At 43.5% G+C, this 19,683-nt stretch overlaps 1 protein-coding gene across 1 annotated transcript in view; it reads right to left on the bottom strand.

The window, feature by feature from the left end:
- The window catches only part of LOC139364778 (collagen alpha-1(XI) chain-like), a 78,193-nt gene that overhangs the window by 52,165 nt on the left and 6,345 nt on the right, over window positions 1–19,683 (bottom strand). Inside the window, exons 2-4 of the mRNA XM_071101837.1 lie at window positions 8,606–8,773; window positions 7,282–7,495; window positions 6,632–6,794 (exon numbers count right to left, since the gene is read on the bottom strand). Coding sequence (XP_070957938.1) covers window positions 6,632–6,794; window positions 7,282–7,495; window positions 8,606–8,773 — 545 coding nt within the window. The remainder of the gene's footprint in view (window positions 1–6,631; window positions 6,795–7,281; window positions 7,496–8,605; window positions 8,774–19,683) is intronic.

Raw genomic sequence — 19,683 nt, forward strand, 5'->3', positions numbered from 1 at the left:
ACCATCAAGACAAATTGGACACATTGCCCAAGGATAAGCTGTACTCTGTACTCCTTACCACTCTTCGCAGATATGCGAACGAAAAATCAATCAGATCTCATGTTATATGAGTTGAATGTATTTTGAACTATTTTTTATGATGTTGACCACTTTAAGTGGCTTCTTCCATTTTACAGGACTCTAGCTCAAACAATATGGCTGCTATGAGCCAATGAGCTTGCATTAAGGTTTTTCTTGTCCAACAGTGCCACAGTGTGGCCAAAATGAACCATATTTTATACGCTAGCTAGACTAATATCCCTGAGCATGTGTGCCAAATTTCACCACTCTGAGTCAAACAGATCAAGAAATATAAATATGTGTCCATTATAGGGGAAGGGTAGCCTAGTGGTTAGAGCGTTGGACTAGTAACTGGAAGGTTGCAAGTTCAAATCCCTGAGCTGACAAGGTACAAATCTGTCGTTCTGCCCCTGAACAGGCAGTTAACCCACTATTCCTAGGCCGTCATTGAAAATAAGAATTTGTTCTTAACTGACTTGCCTAGTTAAATAAAGGTAAAATAAAAATAGCGCCACCATGTGGTTGATCTAAATGTGCTTGCATACGTTGAGTCTAAGCTGTATTTGGAACCTATGTACCAAGTTGTATTACAATACGAATATCTATGTTGGATTTATATCTATTTATGTGCCAGATCAGGTCCATGTGAATGTTTATTGGTCAGCAGTTGCCATGTTGTTAGACTGAAAAATAGTGCATTGAGAGAGCTTGTTCCATAGATGCCATATATACATTTTTGTGCAGATCAGTCATTCAGTGCCAGAGGAGTAGTGTTTTAAGTGTTTTCACATCATTCTAAATGTTGGAAAAGGCATCATGGCGGACCTTATAGGTCCACGAGGCAAATTTGTTCCTTGTGAGGAGTGGGACCTATGCACCTAATTTCATGACTCTCCATCACAACTGTTGAGTAGCATGATTTAGCATTTTCAATCGCTTGTTATAGTGCCACAATGTGGCCAATTAGCATGGGATTGCAAGAGAGGGTGTGACCCACGGGCCGTTACCATCATGCCAAGTTGTGTCCTCCTAGACTTACCATCTCACAGGAATTTGCATGTTATTTTTCTTGGGGGAAGAATACGGTATAATAATAATGAACCAGAAGAAATACAATAGGGTATTACCGGCTTCGCTGCTTGAACGCCTAACAACATCAACAACATCAACAACAACACACACTGCACTGAATATGACTACACCTCACCTCACTACAGTAAACAAGAAGAAATACTTAGCTTCTTACTAGCCTGCAGGGCAACAGATGTCAAAACATCTGAATACAATCCTTAGAAAGGAGGAAATGCATCTACAACAGACAGACCTTGACTAACTAATGCAGCCTTTCCAATCTCTCCCGCTATCCATGAGATTCCTCTATCAATATCAAAACTGCCCTGTAAGACACGCTTGATAACAACCCAACATCTAGCCAAACCAACACCAAAACTCTGAATGTTTTCTAAGGAGGCCTGATTACTCACAGCAATAATACAATGACTAATACAGACAGACAGACACGGTCAGATGTTGTTCACACATTAACACTGGGCTGGATCATATCTAACTGTGAGACGAGGCAAAAAAACACACAAACAGCCCACATAGAGCCCAGACAATACATTCAGACTTGTGGACAGTTAAATTATTGTTTTAGTATGTGTACGTAGTGTGTGTGTGTGTGTGTGTGTGTGTGTGTGTGTGTGTGTGTGTGTGTGTGTGTGTGTGTGTGTGTGTGTGTGTGTGTGTGTGTGTGTGTGTGTGTGTGTGTGTGTGTGTGTGTGTGTGTGTGCGTGCGTGTGTGTGTGTGTGTGTGTACAGTATGTACGTGCACATTCTTGTGTCCGTGGCTTTGCACATGTGTAAACAACACCAACAGTCATTTGAAGGCAATCTGGAAGCAATAGAGGCATTAGGGGCTGACCACCGTCCCCAAGCTCCCACACTATGTTCTCCCACGCTGGGGGAACTGGGCCGGAACACTGGCCCCCTGGATCCCTCCTGGGTCCTGGGAACAGAACGGGCCTGCGAACAAGGCCAACCTCTAATCTCTCCCCCAGTACCAGCCTCATCCAGGTCAACACAGCCCTGACCCACAGCCATTCAACATGGGACACATGAGCTGGCATCTCACTCACTTAGGCTATTCAGAGAGAGCAGAGCAGAGAGAATGCTAAATAATATGTTGATAATTGACGGGTATTAGTCATAAGGATGTCAAAGGGATGGTTTTTTTGTGCAACCTGAGGAATGATTCATGGGATGTTTTGAAAGATGGGGTTGGGGTGAAAATGGATCTTTACAGTTGTTTTATGCAAGGAATGTTCAGGGGAAGCATTGCTTAATTGCAGAAAGAAGACTGTTATATTTGGGAGTCTGTTAAAGTAAGAGAGGGAGGATGAACCTAATGGCATGGGAGGCCATTAAGTATTACTTATGGAGTATGAGAAGCAGTTGAGGTAAAGTTAAGCCATCAGCGGGAGGGGAGGTTATTGTGTGGGGGCTTGGCTAGAGGGAGATTGTATAGTTATTGTCTACGTGAGAACATCTGGGGACACCTGGTTCTGAGAGGGTGAAAGCTGAGAAGACTGAAGTTTGTGTACATTAACCCATTAGGGCCAGATAATATCCCTTCATCTGGACTTTTGCAATGTCTCAAGTAGGCAAAATCTGGGTTGGGATGGTACCCTGAGGGGCCTGAGAGATGGGAGGGTGTGTGCTCTGTGACCCCCTCCTACTCTCCCCCTCTGTGTCTCAGGGTCTGCGGACATGAGCAGAGATTGGACTGCCGCTCTACTCGGCTCTCTTTACGCTGGAGGCTACTGAATTAAGAGTGGAGCTGCATTGGAATTACAATGGACTAGGCCTGCACACTCTCCTGGGAGAGACATTGGGAATGACTTATGGAACAGGGTTAGGGAAATGAAAATAAAAGAATATGAGCTTCACTTGGAATTCATTTATCTTTTTATTGTTTGATTTGAAAGCACATATGTACGGCACACACACACATCCAGACACACACACACACACACACACACACACAGAAACACACACACACATTATGTTATTTACATATTTAACTACACATCATAACTCACTGTTCAGCGTCCATTCCAATTTTAAGGATCCATAATGACATTGTTATTTCCCCAAACACTTTCACCAAGCTCAAACAACCCAAGCCATCATTAAATATGTGACCTTTGCCCTCCACAGCTACTCAGGGATAATGATGAGGACAGCAGCCCTGACGAGTGTCGCCGTAGGGATAAACACTGACAACTGGGAAATTCCTCTTCCCACAATATCAATCCTCCCAATCAGCAGGCATGAACAACACTCACACATTCATTGACACATGTTCACACTCACACACACTCTGAAACGTCAAAATATAGAGCTGTCTGTTCAAATGTCAACACATCTAGCACCACACACTCTCCAAAACATCCAAACTCACTCATACAAATATAAATGTTGAGGGTCATTTCCAGGTATTTGATCACAGTAGAAAAGATGTGGCCAAATCAGAGCATGTCTGAACAGTACCTGCCCCCCCCCCACCCCCCCCACTCCCTTCCGCAAACAACCTAGTCCTCCCCTACCTGCTGCTCCACTCTCAACCGTTCTCCGCCCCTCCCATTCACACCCCATTAAAGCTTACAGCAACAATACATACTGCTCCAGCCTGCATGTTCAAAACTGAACACAATTAGTGGAGTATGTGATGGAATGTGCCATCTCTTTCATTTGTATGGGCCGGGACAGAAATGAGGTTATGAGAAGAGAAAGTCATCCAAGTTAAAACAAGGTTAATGGGATCGGGATCCCCTGCGGGTTCATGTCAGAATATTCAGCTAATATATGACGCGAGTGAGTATCTCCACTGGTCTAAGGCATATTGGATGAATTAAGCTCACATGGAAATAATGGTTATTTTAATCTTGTCCGTTGTGGCTTTAGAGGATCTCATTCACGCCTCAATAAAATAATTTATTCAGGGCTACAAATAGAATTTATAGTAGGTATATTGCATTAGGGTTTAATTCAGAGTGCTAACCTCCTCGCGGTATTGTCTAGGCAACGGCTCATATACGCTGAGTGTATAAAACATAAGGAACACCTTCCTAATATTGAGTTGCACCCTCTTTTGCCCTCAGAACAGCCTCAATTCGTCGGGCCATGGACTCTACAAAGTGCCGAAAGCGTTCCACAGGGATGCTGGCCCATGTTGACAACATTGTTTCCCACAGTTGTTTCAAGTTGGCTGGATGTCCATTGGATGACTGACCATTCTTGATACACACAGGAAACTGTTGAGAGTGAAAAACCCAGCAGCATTGCAGTTCTTGACACACTGACACCGGTGCGCCTGGCACCTACTACCACATCCCAAGTTCGAAAGCGTGCTTAAATATTTTGTCTTGCCTATTCCCCCTTTAAATGGCACACATACACATAACCTGTCTCCTCCCCTTCATCTACACTGATTGAAGTGAATTTAACAAGTGACATCAATAAGATATCATAGCTTCCACTTGGATTCACCTGGTCAGTCTATGTCATGGAAAGAGCAGGTGTTCCTAATGTTTTGTACACTCAGTGTAGATGATCCCAGTATTTGATACCACATCCAGACAAGCTACCGGAGAGCTACTGCCGTGAAACCTCAACAAAAATTATATTCTACTCGGATGAACCAGGATGACTTGACCCTGGACCGTCTTGACCTACGAGATAAGAATAAGGGACAAACAGACTCTAAGGTGGACTATCACTGGGGAAGACTACACCTCCCCACGGCGTGAGGACCCTCATCCTGGATCTCACACGTCATTGACCCTCACCCTGGACCTCACACGTCACCTGGACGCCTTTGACTCCGAGTGCCTCTGCCGCATACTGGGCATCACATGGCGTGACCACATCCACACTTCTTCCCGTGGCCTCCAACTGCTCTTAAATGCAAGTAAAACTAAATGCATGCTCTTCAACCGATCGTTGCCCGCACTCACCCTCCGGACTAGCATCACTACTCTGGACGGTTCTGACTTAGAATATATGGTCAACTACAAATACCTAGGTGTCTGGTTAGACTGTAAATTCTCCTTCCAGACTCACATTAAGCATCTCCAATCCAAAATTAAATCTAGAATCGACTTCCTACTTCGCAACAAAGCCTCCTTCACTTATCCTGCCAATCATACCCTCGAAAAAAGGACTATCCTACTGATCCTTGACTTCGGCAAAATAGCCTCCAACACTCTACCCAGTAAATTGGATGTAGTCTTTCACAGTGCCATCCGTTTTGTTACCAAAGCCCAATATGCTACCCACCACTGCGACCTGTATGCTCTCGTTGGCTGGCCCTCGCTACATATTCGTCGCCAAACCCACTGGCTCTAGGTCATCTACAAGTCTTCGCTAGGTAAAGCCCAGCCTTTCAGCTTACTGGTCACCATAGCAACACCCACCCGTAGCACGGGCTCCAGCAGGTATTTTTCACTGGTCACCCCCAAAGCCAATCACCTACTTTGGCTGCCTTACCTTCCAGTTCTCTGCTGCCTATGACTGGAAAGAATTGCAAAAATCACTGAAGCTGGAGTCTTATATCTCCCTCTCTAACTTTAAGCATCAGCTGTCTCAGCAGATCCCTGCACCTGTACATAGCCAATCTGTAAATAGCCCACCCAACTACCTCATCCCCATATTGTTATTTTTTTGCTCATTTGCACCCCAGTATCTCTACTTGCACATCATCATCTGTACATCTGTCACTCCAGTTTTAATGTTAAGTTGTAATTATTTCACCACTATGGCCTATTTATTGCCTTACCTCCCTAATCGTATTTTGTTTGCACGCACTGTATATAGATTTTTCTATTGTGTTATTGACTGTACGTTTGTTTATCCCATGTGTAACTCTGTGTTGTTGTTTTTGTCGCACTTCCTTGCTTTATCTTGGCCAGATCGCGGTTGTAAATGAGAACTTGTTCTCAACTGGCCTACCTGGTTAAATAAAGGTTAAATATTTTATTTTTAAGTAAAACATCCAGAACTCCACAATACATCAAAAGATGGACCATCCCCATCTCCTCCCTGGTCAGAGCCTCCTGACTCCGACTGTTCGGTCACCTGGTCAGATCAATCCCACCTCTGGAGCCTGCCCTTATACTGAAGGAATCATCCCCCAACTGGCCAGGCCCAAGAGGAAGACCGAGAACCAGGTCATCCAACCAGTTGGACAACGACATACACGACCTGGGACTCAACACCACATCAACCTGGGACCTGGCCTAGAATAAGACGGCGTGGAGATCCATTTGTCGAGGCGCTATGCTCCGAGGAGTGAGCAAAGATGAGTGAGTGAATATTACATTATGCCAAGAATCCAGTTAAGACAAGTTCCAACAAATAATACTGATGTTTCTCAGATCCAATACCAGAATGAACCAGTTTGTGTTCTGCTACTGATGAGACTACAGTACATACATACCAAATCCTACATACAGTCCATGACACTACTTCATTCACACCCAACCCTGACTCCCTCGCCCTGGTGTCCTACCTCAAACACCTCCTCGTCCAGTAGTCGTGTTCCAAACACGATCACCCCCTCCGTGCTGACCAGGGGATTGTCCCCTCTCAGTAACTCCAGAGTCTGCACCTTCTCACAGTCCAGGTACAGGGTGACTGACTTGCCCTCCACACTGTAGGCTATTCTGTGCCACCTGGACAGACAGAGAGTTGGAGATGGGTTTGTACATCTTTATTATGCAGATGTAGTGTCAGGTTGAATGTAGGTCACTTGGGTTCAGTTAGAAGGAGGCACCACCTGTATGCAGTATTCTGAGGAAGGGTTTTCTAAGGTCAAATGCATTGAATCACATTGTAGTATTTTACAGGCTCAAGTCAAGCCATTGACCTTGTATTGTGAGCCAAGAACTCTATGGTACTAACGTGATCTATGTGTGTCCTCTATGGCTCCAGGTCACTTAGGGTCAAGCACACTTTCAAGTGAGATCACATACTGAGGAAACTGCATATTTTGGGTAAGGTTTCGGTGATACCCAATGGCCAGCCAAACGACACGATGCAGGTGAATCTCACCCAATCATGTCAATATGTGTCAATCATAAATCAGGGGCTATAGAGTTTGGGTTTTGAGAAGAAGTCCCAGTCAAGAGCCAAGGACATCAGGCCAGGGTTAGTACCCACTTTCCATCAGCCAAGTTGATCTTCTTGAAGATGGGGTAGAGCTCCGGGGAGGGCTGTCCCTGGTGGTCTTCGTACAGGAAGACAGGCGAGCGACCCACCTCCAGCCCCAGCTGCTGTACACCCTGCTCATCATACACAGACAGCAGGAAGAACTGGGTGTCCTTCTTTGCCCTCACTGTTGTCATCAGGGAGAAGTCCACAGGGAACAACGAGTCTGGGGGGGAAGGGGGAACAATTGCTGTGGATGATATGGTTGATCTTTTCTACTCTGTTGTTCTCTGATATGTTAAAATAATGTTGCACCCGGCACTGTTTTTTATGTAAAAATACATAATGCAATTTCTGTATCCAATTAAATAATTTTCAAGTCAGTCATACAGTCATACAGTCAGTAAAACAGTCATAGAGTCAGTCATACAGTCAGTCATACAGTTAGTCATACAGCCATACAGTCAGCCATATAGTCAGCCATACAGTCAGTCATACAGCCATATAGTCAGCCATACAGTCAGTCATACAGTCATACAGGCAGTCATACAGGCAGTCATACAGCCATACAGTCAGTCATACAGTCAGTCATACAGACAGTCACACAGTTAGTCATACAGTTAGTCATACAGTCAGCCATACAGTCATACAGTCAGCAATACAGTCAGTACCACAGTCATACAGTCAGTCATACAGTCAGTGATACAGTCATACAGTCATACAGCCAGTCATAGTCAGTGATACAGTCATACAGTCATACAGTCATACAGCCAGTCATACAGTCAGTCATACAGTCAGTCATACAGTTAGTCATACAGTCAGTCACACAGTTAGTCATACAGTCAGCAATACAGTCATACAGTCAGCAATACAGTCATACAGTCAGTCACACATTTAATCTTACAGTTAGTCATACAGTCATATAGTCAGTCATACATTCAGTCATACAGTCAGTCATACAGTCAGTCACACAGTTAGTCATACAGTCAGTCATGCAGTTAGTCATACAGTCAGTCATTTAGTCAGTCATACATTAAGTCATACAGTCAGTCATACAGTGGAGAACACAGTAGGTAGCAACACACCACTTTGGGGACTCCCACACTGGCAAGACCCACTGCCCCTCCCAAAATAACAATATCACATATCTGAACTTCAATGAATAATAATAATGGCCTGTGCTACTACACCCTAAGACCTACACCCATGGAGAAGAGGGAGAACAAAGTCAGGTCCGTTGTGTTACAGTGAAGCTTAGGATTCACTGCAATTACCACACATACACCATGACCCAGACACATTGGATGTGTACTACATCTGTACAGATTGTTGTTACCTGGGAAGAGCTGTTTGGTGGGTGCACTGAGCTGGATCTTCTTGTCTATCCTATAGGCCATGTCTGTCTCCTCCATGTCCTTCCTGCTAGTGCAGAGGCCAGCCTCCATGGACACCCCCTCCATGTGGTCCGACAGCTCCAGTACACGCAGCACATCGATGGGATCAGCTGCACACGAGAGAGAAGCAGACACATCAGTACACAGTGATACAATAACATGTACTTCATATGAGAAATATGATGTGTTGTACAGTACCTTGTACTGAAACTATAGCCAGGCGAACAGATTTTTATAAGCTATGTGTCCAAGTTTCAGTTCCGCTAATGATATTCAGACATTTGAGGGAAAAACTAAATCATCATCATGTTGGACCTTAGGATTCTCACAGCAGCTGTAAGTAAGCATGTTGTTTTCAACCAGTACAGTACAGTCACTGATGTGATATTTGGCTTTCTGGCTACACAGTGGTGGTAGGCTGTGTTCTTTACAGCAGAGAGAACTGCCAGTTCGGAGGAGCTGGTGGGAACCTGTGTGTGTTTGTGTGTGTGTGTGTGTGTGTGTGTGTGTGTGTGTGTGTGTGTGTGTGTGTGTGTGTGTGTGTGTGTGTGTGTGTGTGTGTGTGTGTGTGTGTGTGTGTGTGTGTGTGTGTGTGTGTGTGTGTGTGTGTGTGTGCGTGTGTGTGTGTGTGCGGGTGTGTGTGTGTGTGTGTGTGTGTGGGGGGGTTCGGGGGAATTAGAGGAGACAGAGACAGGCCCACTCAGTGCTGAAAGCAGCAGTCCTGCAGGTGGCCTTCTGTTCCGGGGCTATTATTATGGGATCCAGCCATGACTCCGCCTACTGTATAATCCTGCTGTACACTACACACTGGAACACACCTGACAGCTGACACCTGCCTAGAGCCAGCATCCCACAGCAAAACACCTCTCTCACCATCTCTCCCATTCACAACGTTTCACTGGCATGTGCAATACACATTTCTCCAGTTACAATGTGTTTATCAGGAATAAACACACAGATAACTCTTTCAGAAGTAACATGGGAATAAAAGATGTAGGAGTACGTACTAGTTCACACTGCTGTGTGTTCACCCCTTCGATCATAATTAAAACATGCCTGTAGTTTATTTACAGTTGGCTGGTTAGTTATGTTTGACCATTATGACATTTTCTGTGTATAATGTGTAGTCACAAGGATGAGTCTGATCTGAGCTGTGTGCAATAAGGCTCCCACCAGCTGCTCTATGGGAGACTTTTTAAGGACATCACACATAGACAGACTACTGATTGGGGGAAATGGATATAGTTACACATTGCAATATTATTATGGATGATATTATATCGATACTTTGACTCCAAGTATCCAAGTCATTTATTTTGGTTTTGCTAGGAAGCGTTAGCTGGCGCTTGTCATCTGGCTGTACCTGTGCCAAAACTCCAGTATTTTTCATCCTATAGCTTGTTCTTTTTAAACAGTGAGCCAACATGTTTTCAGCACTTTTATTTCCCTAACTGATGAAAACTGTTTTTCTCATGCAGTCAGTCGCTTGTCTCTCTGCAGCAGACATATACAGAGCAATATGTTTGGAACATCGAATCGCAATAAAATCACAGTATTGAATCGCAATACATACATAGTTGTGAAAATCGCAATACATTGTATCGATACCTAAGTATTGTGATAATATCGTCTTGTGAGGTCCCTGGCCATTTCCAGCCCGAACACAGACACACACACACAGCTTATGGGGAGGCTGCCAACGCAGAATTGAGCATTCCAGCCATTTAAAATGAGGATCCTAAATTGAAGTTGCCCCCCGTAGCTCTCTCTCTCTCTCCATGCTACACTTTCTACTTTTCTTCTCGCTGTTAATTAAACATGTGGTGAGAGTTTAACCAGTGCCCACTCGCTGCTTGCAGAAAAACACCCTGTTAGCTTTTATGGCATTATTTATTTGCTTTTATTCACAGCAGCTCAGATCTCACCCACAGAGCACCCATAGAATGGTAACAGGCTGCACTGTAAATAGGTTAAGCTGTGAATTAAATCCAGACTGAGTCTGAAACACAATGGAAAACATCAGGTACTGATTTAAAGGTCCGTAAAACAGAGCAGCTTAAATTCTACATTGATATGAGAGTCATAAACAATCCCAATAAATGATTTAATTACAGGAGTTGCTGCTTGCTCCTAACAAACACAACTGTCTGAGCGTACGCACACAGAGGCAGCCTTACAGCCTTACTCATGCTGATGCTCATTCCCACTGTCCTCGCCTGCCCTCGCCTGCCCTCGCCTGCCCTCGCCTGCCCTCGCCTGCCCTCGCCTGCCCTCGCCTGCCCTCGCCTGCCCTCGCCCACACACAGACATTTATGATGTCTTTTCAAATCCAGCCTAATTGCCCTGCCATGAACCAAGAAGTAAATGTCAGTGAATAATTTATCAGGTCAAGTCGGTCACACACACACACACACACACACACACACACACACACACACACACACACACACACACACACACACACACACACACACACACACACACACAGGTCATAAGGCAATGATGTTTGGAACAGCCAGAACAGCATTTGAATCTGCAGCAGCATGGGTCTAATTACGACAGGCCTTTGGAGTGCTGTGTTACAGACAGACTCAAAACACCTGACAACTGGACTCAAAACAACAATAACTCAATCACTCAGTCTTGTCCAAACTATCCAATCCCAAAGGCTCTCTAGTTCAAATTCTTCAATCCTATGTGCTGTCTTGTCCAAACTATCCAATCCCAAAGGCTCTCTAGTTCAAATTCTTCAATCCCCTGGGCTCTCTTGTCCAAACTATCCAATCCCAAAGGCTCTCTAGTCCAAATTCTTCAATCCTATGTGCTGTCTTGTCCAAACTATCCAATCCCAAAGGCTCTCTAGTTCAAATTCTTCAATCCCCTGGGCTCTCTTGTCCAAACTATCCAATCCCAAAGGCTCTCTAGTCCAAATTCTTCAATCTTATGGGCTCTCTTGTCCAAACTATCCAATCCCAAAGGCTCTCTAGTTCAAATTCTTCAATCTCATGGGCTCTCTTGTCCAAACTATCCAATCCCAAAGGCTCTCTAGTCCAAATTCTTCAATCCCCTGGGCTCTCTTGTCCAAACTATCCAATCCTCATGACTCTTGTACAAACTATCCAATCCTCAAGACTCTTGTACAAACTATCCAATCCTCAAGACTCTTGTCCAAACTGAGCATTTCCATGTAAAAGGACCCATGAGCACCAACATTAAGTTCATAGGAGCATATCAAATTGGGTGTCAAATGAAAGCTAATATTCTATATTATGGGGAAATGGAGGCATATTTTTTAAATCATTTTCATCCTAAAAAGGAGGCATAAGTAAAGACTTTAATTTCTTGTCAAACAGATGGAAAAGATGTCTTCAGAAACATCTAGGGAAAAAAGTGTCACGTTCTGACCATCGTTCGTGTGTGTTTTCCTTGTTTTAGTGTTGGTCAGGACGTGAACTGGGTGGGCATTCTATGTTGGATGTCTTGTTTGTCTATTTCTATGTCTGGCCTGATATGGTTCTCAATCAGAGGCAGGTGTTAGTCATTGTCTCTGATTGGGAACCATATTTAGGTAGCCTGGGTTTCACTGTGTGTTGGTGGGTGATTGTCCTTAGTGTTAGTTTGCACCAGTTTAGGCTGTTTCGGTTTTCATTACGTTTATTATTTTGTAGTGTTTGTATTTTTGATTCGTGTTGCTATAGTCACAATAAACATGGATCGCAATCTACACGCCGCATTTTGGTCCGACTCTCCTTCTCACCAAGAAAACCGTTACAAAAAGTCTTAAAATGTATTAGAAATACATTCAAATTCAATCATGTTGACCTAAAGACCACTACCAACTAATATCAATATTTCGTTTTGGAGAAATTGTTTTGTATTCTCTACGTTTAAGAAATATGGCCTTTTGTCTTGTAATTCCATTACCAAAAACCCACATATCATTAAGATAGTACAGTACATTACAGTACAGTACAGTACAGTGAGTAGAGCACCGTAGAGTACAGTACAATACAATACAGTACAGTAAAGAAAAGTAGAGTATAGTACAGTAGAGTACAGTATATTGTACTGTACGCTACTATACTGAACTATACTCTACTGTACTCTACTCTACTGCACTGTACTGAACTCTACTCTACTCTACTCTACTCTACTCTGCGCTGTGATGTCCAGGAGAATGTAAGGAGAATGACATTCATATTCATGATTCTGCATTTCTGTGTAGTATAGATCAGAGACCCATGATGTACAGTGCCTTGCGAAAGTATTCGGCCCCCTTGAACTTTGCGAACTTTTGCCACATTTCAGGCTTCAAACATAAAGATATAAAACTGTATTTTTTTGTGAAGAATCAACAACAAGTGGGACACAATCATGAAGTGGAACGACATTTATTGGATATTTCAAACTTTTTTAACAAATCAAAAACTGAAAAATTGGGCGTGCAAAATTATTCAGCCACTTTACTTTCAGTGCAGCAAACTCTCTCCAGAAGTTCAGTGAGGATCTCTGAATGATCCAATGTTGACCTAAATGACTAATGATGATAAATACAATCCACCTGTGTGTAATCAAGTCTCCGTATAAATGCACCTGCATTGTGATAGTCTCAGAGGTCCGTTAAAAGCGCAGAGAGCATCATGAAGAACAAGGAACACACCAGGCAGGTCCGAGATACTGTTGTGAAGAGGTTTAAAGCCGGATTTGGATACAAAAAGATTTCCCAAGCTTTAAACATCCCAAGGAGCACTGTGCAAGCGATAATATTGAAATGGAAGGAGTATCAGACCACTGCAAATCTACCAAGACCTGGCCGTCCCTCTAAACCTTCAGCTCATACAAGGAGAAGACTGATCAGAGATGCAGCCAAGAGGCCCATGATCACTCTGGATGAACTGCAGAGCTCTACAGCTGAGGTGGGAGACTCTGTCCATAGGACAACAATCAGTCGTATATTGCACAAATCTGGCCTTTATGGAAGAGTGGCAAGAAGAAAGCCATTTCTTAAAGATATCCATAAAAAGTGTCGTTTAAAGTTTGCCACAAGCCACCTGGGAGACACACCAAACATGTGGAAGAAGGTGCTCTGGTCAGATTAAACCAAAATTGAACTTTTTGGCAACAATGCAAAACGTTATGTTTGGCGTAAAAGCAACACAGCTCATCACCCTGAACACACCATCCCCACTGTCAAACATGGTGGTGGCAGCATCATGGTTTGGGCCTGCTTTTCTTTAGCAGGGACAGGGAAGATGGTTAAAATTGATGGATGGAGCCAAATACAGGACCATTCTGGATGAAAACCTGATGGAGTCTGCAAAAGACCTGAGACTGGGACGGAGATTTGTCTTCCTACAAGACAATGATCCAAAACATAAAGCAAAATCTACAATGGAATGGCTCAAAAATAAACATATCCAGGTGTTAGAATGGCCAAGTCCAGACCTGAATCCAATCGAGAATCTGTGGAAAGAACTGAAAACTGCTGTTCACAAATGCTCTCCATCCAACCTCACTGAGCTCGAGCTGTTTTGCAAGGAGGAATGGGAAAAAATGTCAGTCTCTCGATGTGCAAAACTGATAGAGACATACCCCAAGCGACTTACAGCTGTAATCGCAGCAAAAGGTGGCGCTACAAAGTATTAACTTAAGGGGGCTGAATAATTTTGCACGCCCAATTTTTCAGTTTTTGATTTGTTAAAAAAGTTTGAAATATCCAATAAATGTCGTTCCACTTCATGATTGTGTCCCACTTGTTGTTGATTCTTCACAAAAAAATACAGTTTTATATCTTTATGTTTAAAGCCTGAAATGTGGCAAAAGTTCGCAAAGTTCAAGGGGGCCGAATACTTTCACAAGGCACTGTAATTCGTTACCGGGTTTGAATCCACTCCACCTACTGTAATTCAATAACCAAAATAAATGTATTCAAACTCAAGGTGTCATGTCATAGTTGACATCCCATTCTTTCTGCAGACATCTTTGAATCTTCATTTGGAGCAGATATTTTTGGAAAACGTGGTCGCATTAAAATAGATCTGTACAGTTCTTCCACTAAATGGGTATTTTTCACTGAAAATTGTTACATGCAGTCCCTGTGCATGGAGTTGTTTGGCATATAAATATTATGTAAAGTATAACTAATATATAACATAACACAGCATACATAACCAAACATAACATCCACATGACTAAAGTACAGAGAACCTTCTATCTGACCTTTGACCTCAGACAGTAGTCCAAATTTGCAACGCCATTTGGGAAAACAATGAGAAAAGCAGGAGAAATTCCTCTTCTGAAAGAAACAATCTTCACAATGACATGCCAGACACACACACACACACACACACACACACACACACACACACACACACACACACACACACACACACACACACACACACACACACACACACACACACACACACACACACACAAAGATACTCCACAGAACTTTGTTTCACAAAGAACAATACTATATTTTATACAGTTAAGAACACATTATTTACAATGATGGCCTACACCGGCCAAACTACAGCCAAAGAAGACTCAAGAAATATTCAAATGAATATAAAACATTCAACTATTTTGGACGGCAATCAATACAAATGCAAGAGATGGAATCCGATATCTGACAGAGACCAGATTATCTCTAGCATTCTGGGAACAAGAAGGAAGGAATTCATCAGTGAGGGGATAAAAGGGATATAACATCCCAACAACCACAAACAGACAGACGCTAATCAAACACAGCAGTGACACAGATGGACGGCTGAGTGCTAACCTCTCACCCCCCCACCCTACCCCTCCCTACCTCCTACCCTACTGTCCCAGAGCCCACATTGTTCCCACAGTACAGCAGGAACATTTTCACCATGGGGGCATTTACACAGGCCTGGGGAATGTTCCTTCTCCTCGTCTCCTCTCCCCTGGCCTGGCGTCGTAAAGCATCCCTGGGCGAGCAGAGCAGTTGGCAGGAGGCCATGTGAGGTCTGGAGTCGCCCCAACATCAACAGTGATTGACTCCTCAGGACTGGCTCTGTCTGTCATATGCCAAAACATATCTATTCAAATCTACCTGTCTACCCTGCAGCGATGCTTCCTCTGCCAGCATCACCTGTCTGAATCTCATTAGACCTCCTAATAATCCTTACCTCACTTTACCTGTTGAAGTCATTATGTGTATGTAGAGTGTGTTTGATCTCCCTAGCTTGGACTGAGTCAGTGATATATATACCACTTCTGCCTACATTACACTGGAGTGATGTGAATCCTACTGTATGTGCGGTTGTGGACATGCACAAATAGAGATAAAGAAGTGCTTTGTTAGAACAAGATGTTTTCCAGGTCCACATAAGGTCAGAGTTCACCCATACTGTACATATTTTCCATACATATTTCTCTCACCAAATTCCAGCATTCATCTAGCAAGCATGGCACTGAGTGTACAGCACACATCCCACGTGTGACATTTGGATCTTCTTCCTCCCGTCTGTGTGTCTCCTCTTCTGGTCCTCCCTGCTGTTCCCCTCCTCTCAAAGACCATGAATCACTCAGCCAGTGTGTGTCTGAGAACAACATGTCTCCCCTACGGCAGTTAGTACTGTCCTCTCTAGTCCTCCTCTCCTCGGCCCTGGCTGACAGACAGAACAGGCCTCGGTAGGCCTCACTTAACACAGCCTCGCTCACAGAGCTCCCTCTGTCCACTGCTAATGTTACACAACAATAGTGTGATGGCGCGATGCTACATGTACTGAACACCCTTCACATACGTCCTACAGGCAGGAAGATTGGCCACTATCTCCACATATCTATCACACATTGGCATCATTCTCTGTCCTAGACGGCTTTTCTGAAGGCACTCTCAGCAGCTTCATAGTGTGCTACTAAACCTCCCTCTCTTTCTCTGCATACAACTGCGCACCACAACCTCTACCATGCATCATGCATGAACATACATGTAATCAGAGTGGTCTCAATTCAACCTCTTCTCTGAAGACAGTCCTTTCCCTCTGATATGAGTCACACACCACTTCCACTCCTTGAAAAAAAGGCAACAATTCTACCATTGTTCAAACACAATCACGCCTATGAACGGGGGATTTCTCCATCTGAGCATCAGGATCGTATTGTTTAAAAGCCAATTGAACCAATTGTGTTATCAGGTTATTCTGTGAGTTGAGTGAACTTCAAAAGGTCAAGGATTTGAGCTCATGTGGACAACTTTGTTTACTCAACAAATTCTGCTCGAAGTGAGCTGAACTTAAACAAGCTTTTTGAGTAAAATGACTTATTCATGTTTGTTCCAAACCACAACCATTATTATCATATTTGTGGGTTGATTTTCAGAATTGTTTGTTTCAATACCTGTTTTTGCATGTACATTGATTTGTTGATTCATCTTATGCTACACAAACATAAATAACATACATTTTTCTAAACAAATCTAATCTGTTAGTAATTGGACTTATTGCACTGAGACATTGGACTTATTGCACTTATCGCTACTGAGACATCTGTTACAAAACACCTACATGTGTATTGTAATGACATTCTGAGATTGTCATTAGGCCTAAACTTGTAGCCTGAATTGCATCCACTGCTGTCCACGCGCATCGCGGTAAAGGTCACCCATCTCCTCCACAAAACAATTTGGAGCTTGTACCCCCGGGATTCAAGTCAATTCTCTCATTTTCCATGTGGCTGACATGTGGTAATGTTAAATAATGGTGTAATGGTCTATATATTTTCTTGGCATTCTGTGTTAATTATTGTGATAGGTTCACGTCCTACCGGTACGGCGTACCCCCAATATTTATTTATCCGGTACGCCGTACCAGACCCCGTACCAGCTTACTTTCACCCCTGGGTGTAACTAGGCCCTCAAAGAAAGGCCTTAAGATATACACTATATATGCAAAGGTATGTGGACACACCTTTAAATTTGTGGATTTGGCTATTTCAGCCACACCTGTTGCTGACAAGTGTATAAAATCGAGCACACGGCCATGCAATCTCCATAGACATTGGCAGTAGAATGGCCTTACTGAAGACCTCAATGACTTTCAACATGGCACCATCATAGGATGCCACCTTTCCAACAAGTCAGTTCATCAAATGTCTGCCCTGCTAGAGCTGCCCCGGTCAACTGCAAGTGCTGTTATTGTGAAGTGGAAACGTCTAGAGCAACAATGTCACAGCCGTGAAGTAGTAGGTCACACAAGCTCACAAAAGAGGACCGCCGAGAGGTGAAGCGCGTAGCGTGTGAAAATCGTCTGTCCTCCCTTGCAACACTCACTACCTCTGGAAGCAACATCAGCACAAGAACTGTTTGTCGGGAGATTTATGAAATGTGTTTCCATGGCCAAGCAGCCGCACACAAGCCTAAGATCACCATGCACAATGCCAAGCGTCAGCTGGAGTAGTATAAAGCTCACCGCCATTGGACTCTGGAGCAGTGGAAAAGCATTCTCTTGAGTGATGAGTCAAGCTTCACCATCTGGCAGTCCGATGGACAAATCTGGCGGATGCCAGGAGAACACTACCTGCCTGAATGCATAATGCCAACTGTTAAGTTTGGTGGAGGAGGAATAATGGTCTGGGACTGTTTTCATGGTTTGGGCTAGGCCCCTTAGTTCCAGTGAAGGGAAATCTTAACACATTCTAGACGATTCTGTGCTTCCAACTTTGTGGCAACCGTTTGGGGAAGGCCCTTTCCTGTTTCAGCATGACAATACCCTCGTGCACAAAGCAAGGTACATTTGCCGACTGCGAGACAGGTAGAGGCTGTTATAGCAGCAAAGCGGGGACCAACTCCATATTAATGCCCAGGATTTTGGAATGAAATGTTTGACGAGCATCTCATTCCATGTCGTGGTCATGTAGTGTATATAATCTAGAGCTTAATTTTTAAAATAACATATTCACTTAGACACTTGGTGAAGGATTCAGGACTGAAAGCTATTGAATACAACAACCATGTCTCGATCACGAACAGATACAGTCATTGGTGGTAATTACAATTCACCGAAAGGTAAGGCACACTGGGAAATATGCAAATAAGGTAGAATAAATTCTCAAGTTGAACTGTATGTTCACTTACAGTAACTTCAAATTCTAATTTGTGTGAACCTACAATTCAACTTCAGAATGTGTGTTGGTTCAGCTCATGTCGAGCAAACTCACAATCTTGTTGCAGCTGGTTGACATACAATTGTATGTTGAATCAACTTCAAATGCAAACTCAACATCTTTTTTTTTTTACAGTGCAGAAACAAACTTGGATGAGAATATTTCCCAACGGTTTCCTGTGCTGAGGAAACCGTTCCAGTTGCATTGGGTGTAACCTGGGATATTTTGGGATATGTATTAGAGTTTGTTTGTTTTCTTTCAACTACTTTGAGAGTTTGATTGTGCCTGCCTGGAGTGCCAGATGGACAGGCCAGGGTCTTTTCCACTGATTTAATTGCACCAACTATTTGACAGAAAACACATTTAAATCCAGATTTGATTTGGTATTCTGTGTGATGTTTTGAGGTATATGCAGATCGCTCTGCCTTTATCTGCATATTACCCAGGTGTTACCGGACATTTAAAGATCGCCACGTCAGCAATATGAAAGTCAAGCCTTTGTATATGGACACAGGCCTTCATAATCCTACATAATCCTTTGCTTCATCCTTTTAACATGCCAAGTTGCATTAAAAGTCCTCAGTGATGTTTCTCCATAACAGTTGGTGATTGGTAGTAAGTGAATACAGAATAATGGGCAGCAAAAGTGAAGAAACGAGGGTCAGGAGAAAGTGTCTAGAACAGCACAGACAGCATCACTTAGAACCTCCAAGAGGGGATAGAATTAAATCAAATGACACTAAGACTGAACTCTGACCTCTATAGGTCATGGGTCACTATGGTGTGGACAGCAGAGGTTCTGAGGCGAGGAGAAGCAAGGGGAGTGGGAACAAAAGAACAGGGGCATGCCAGAAACATCCTCCCACAACACCACACACACTCATGTCCA

The sequence above is a fragment of the Oncorhynchus clarkii genome, chromosome 13, assembly GCF_045791955.1.
Source record: "Oncorhynchus clarkii lewisi isolate Uvic-CL-2024 chromosome 13, UVic_Ocla_1.0, whole genome shotgun sequence".
Lineage (NCBI taxonomy): Eukaryota > Metazoa > Chordata > Actinopteri > Salmoniformes > Salmonidae > Oncorhynchus > Oncorhynchus clarkii.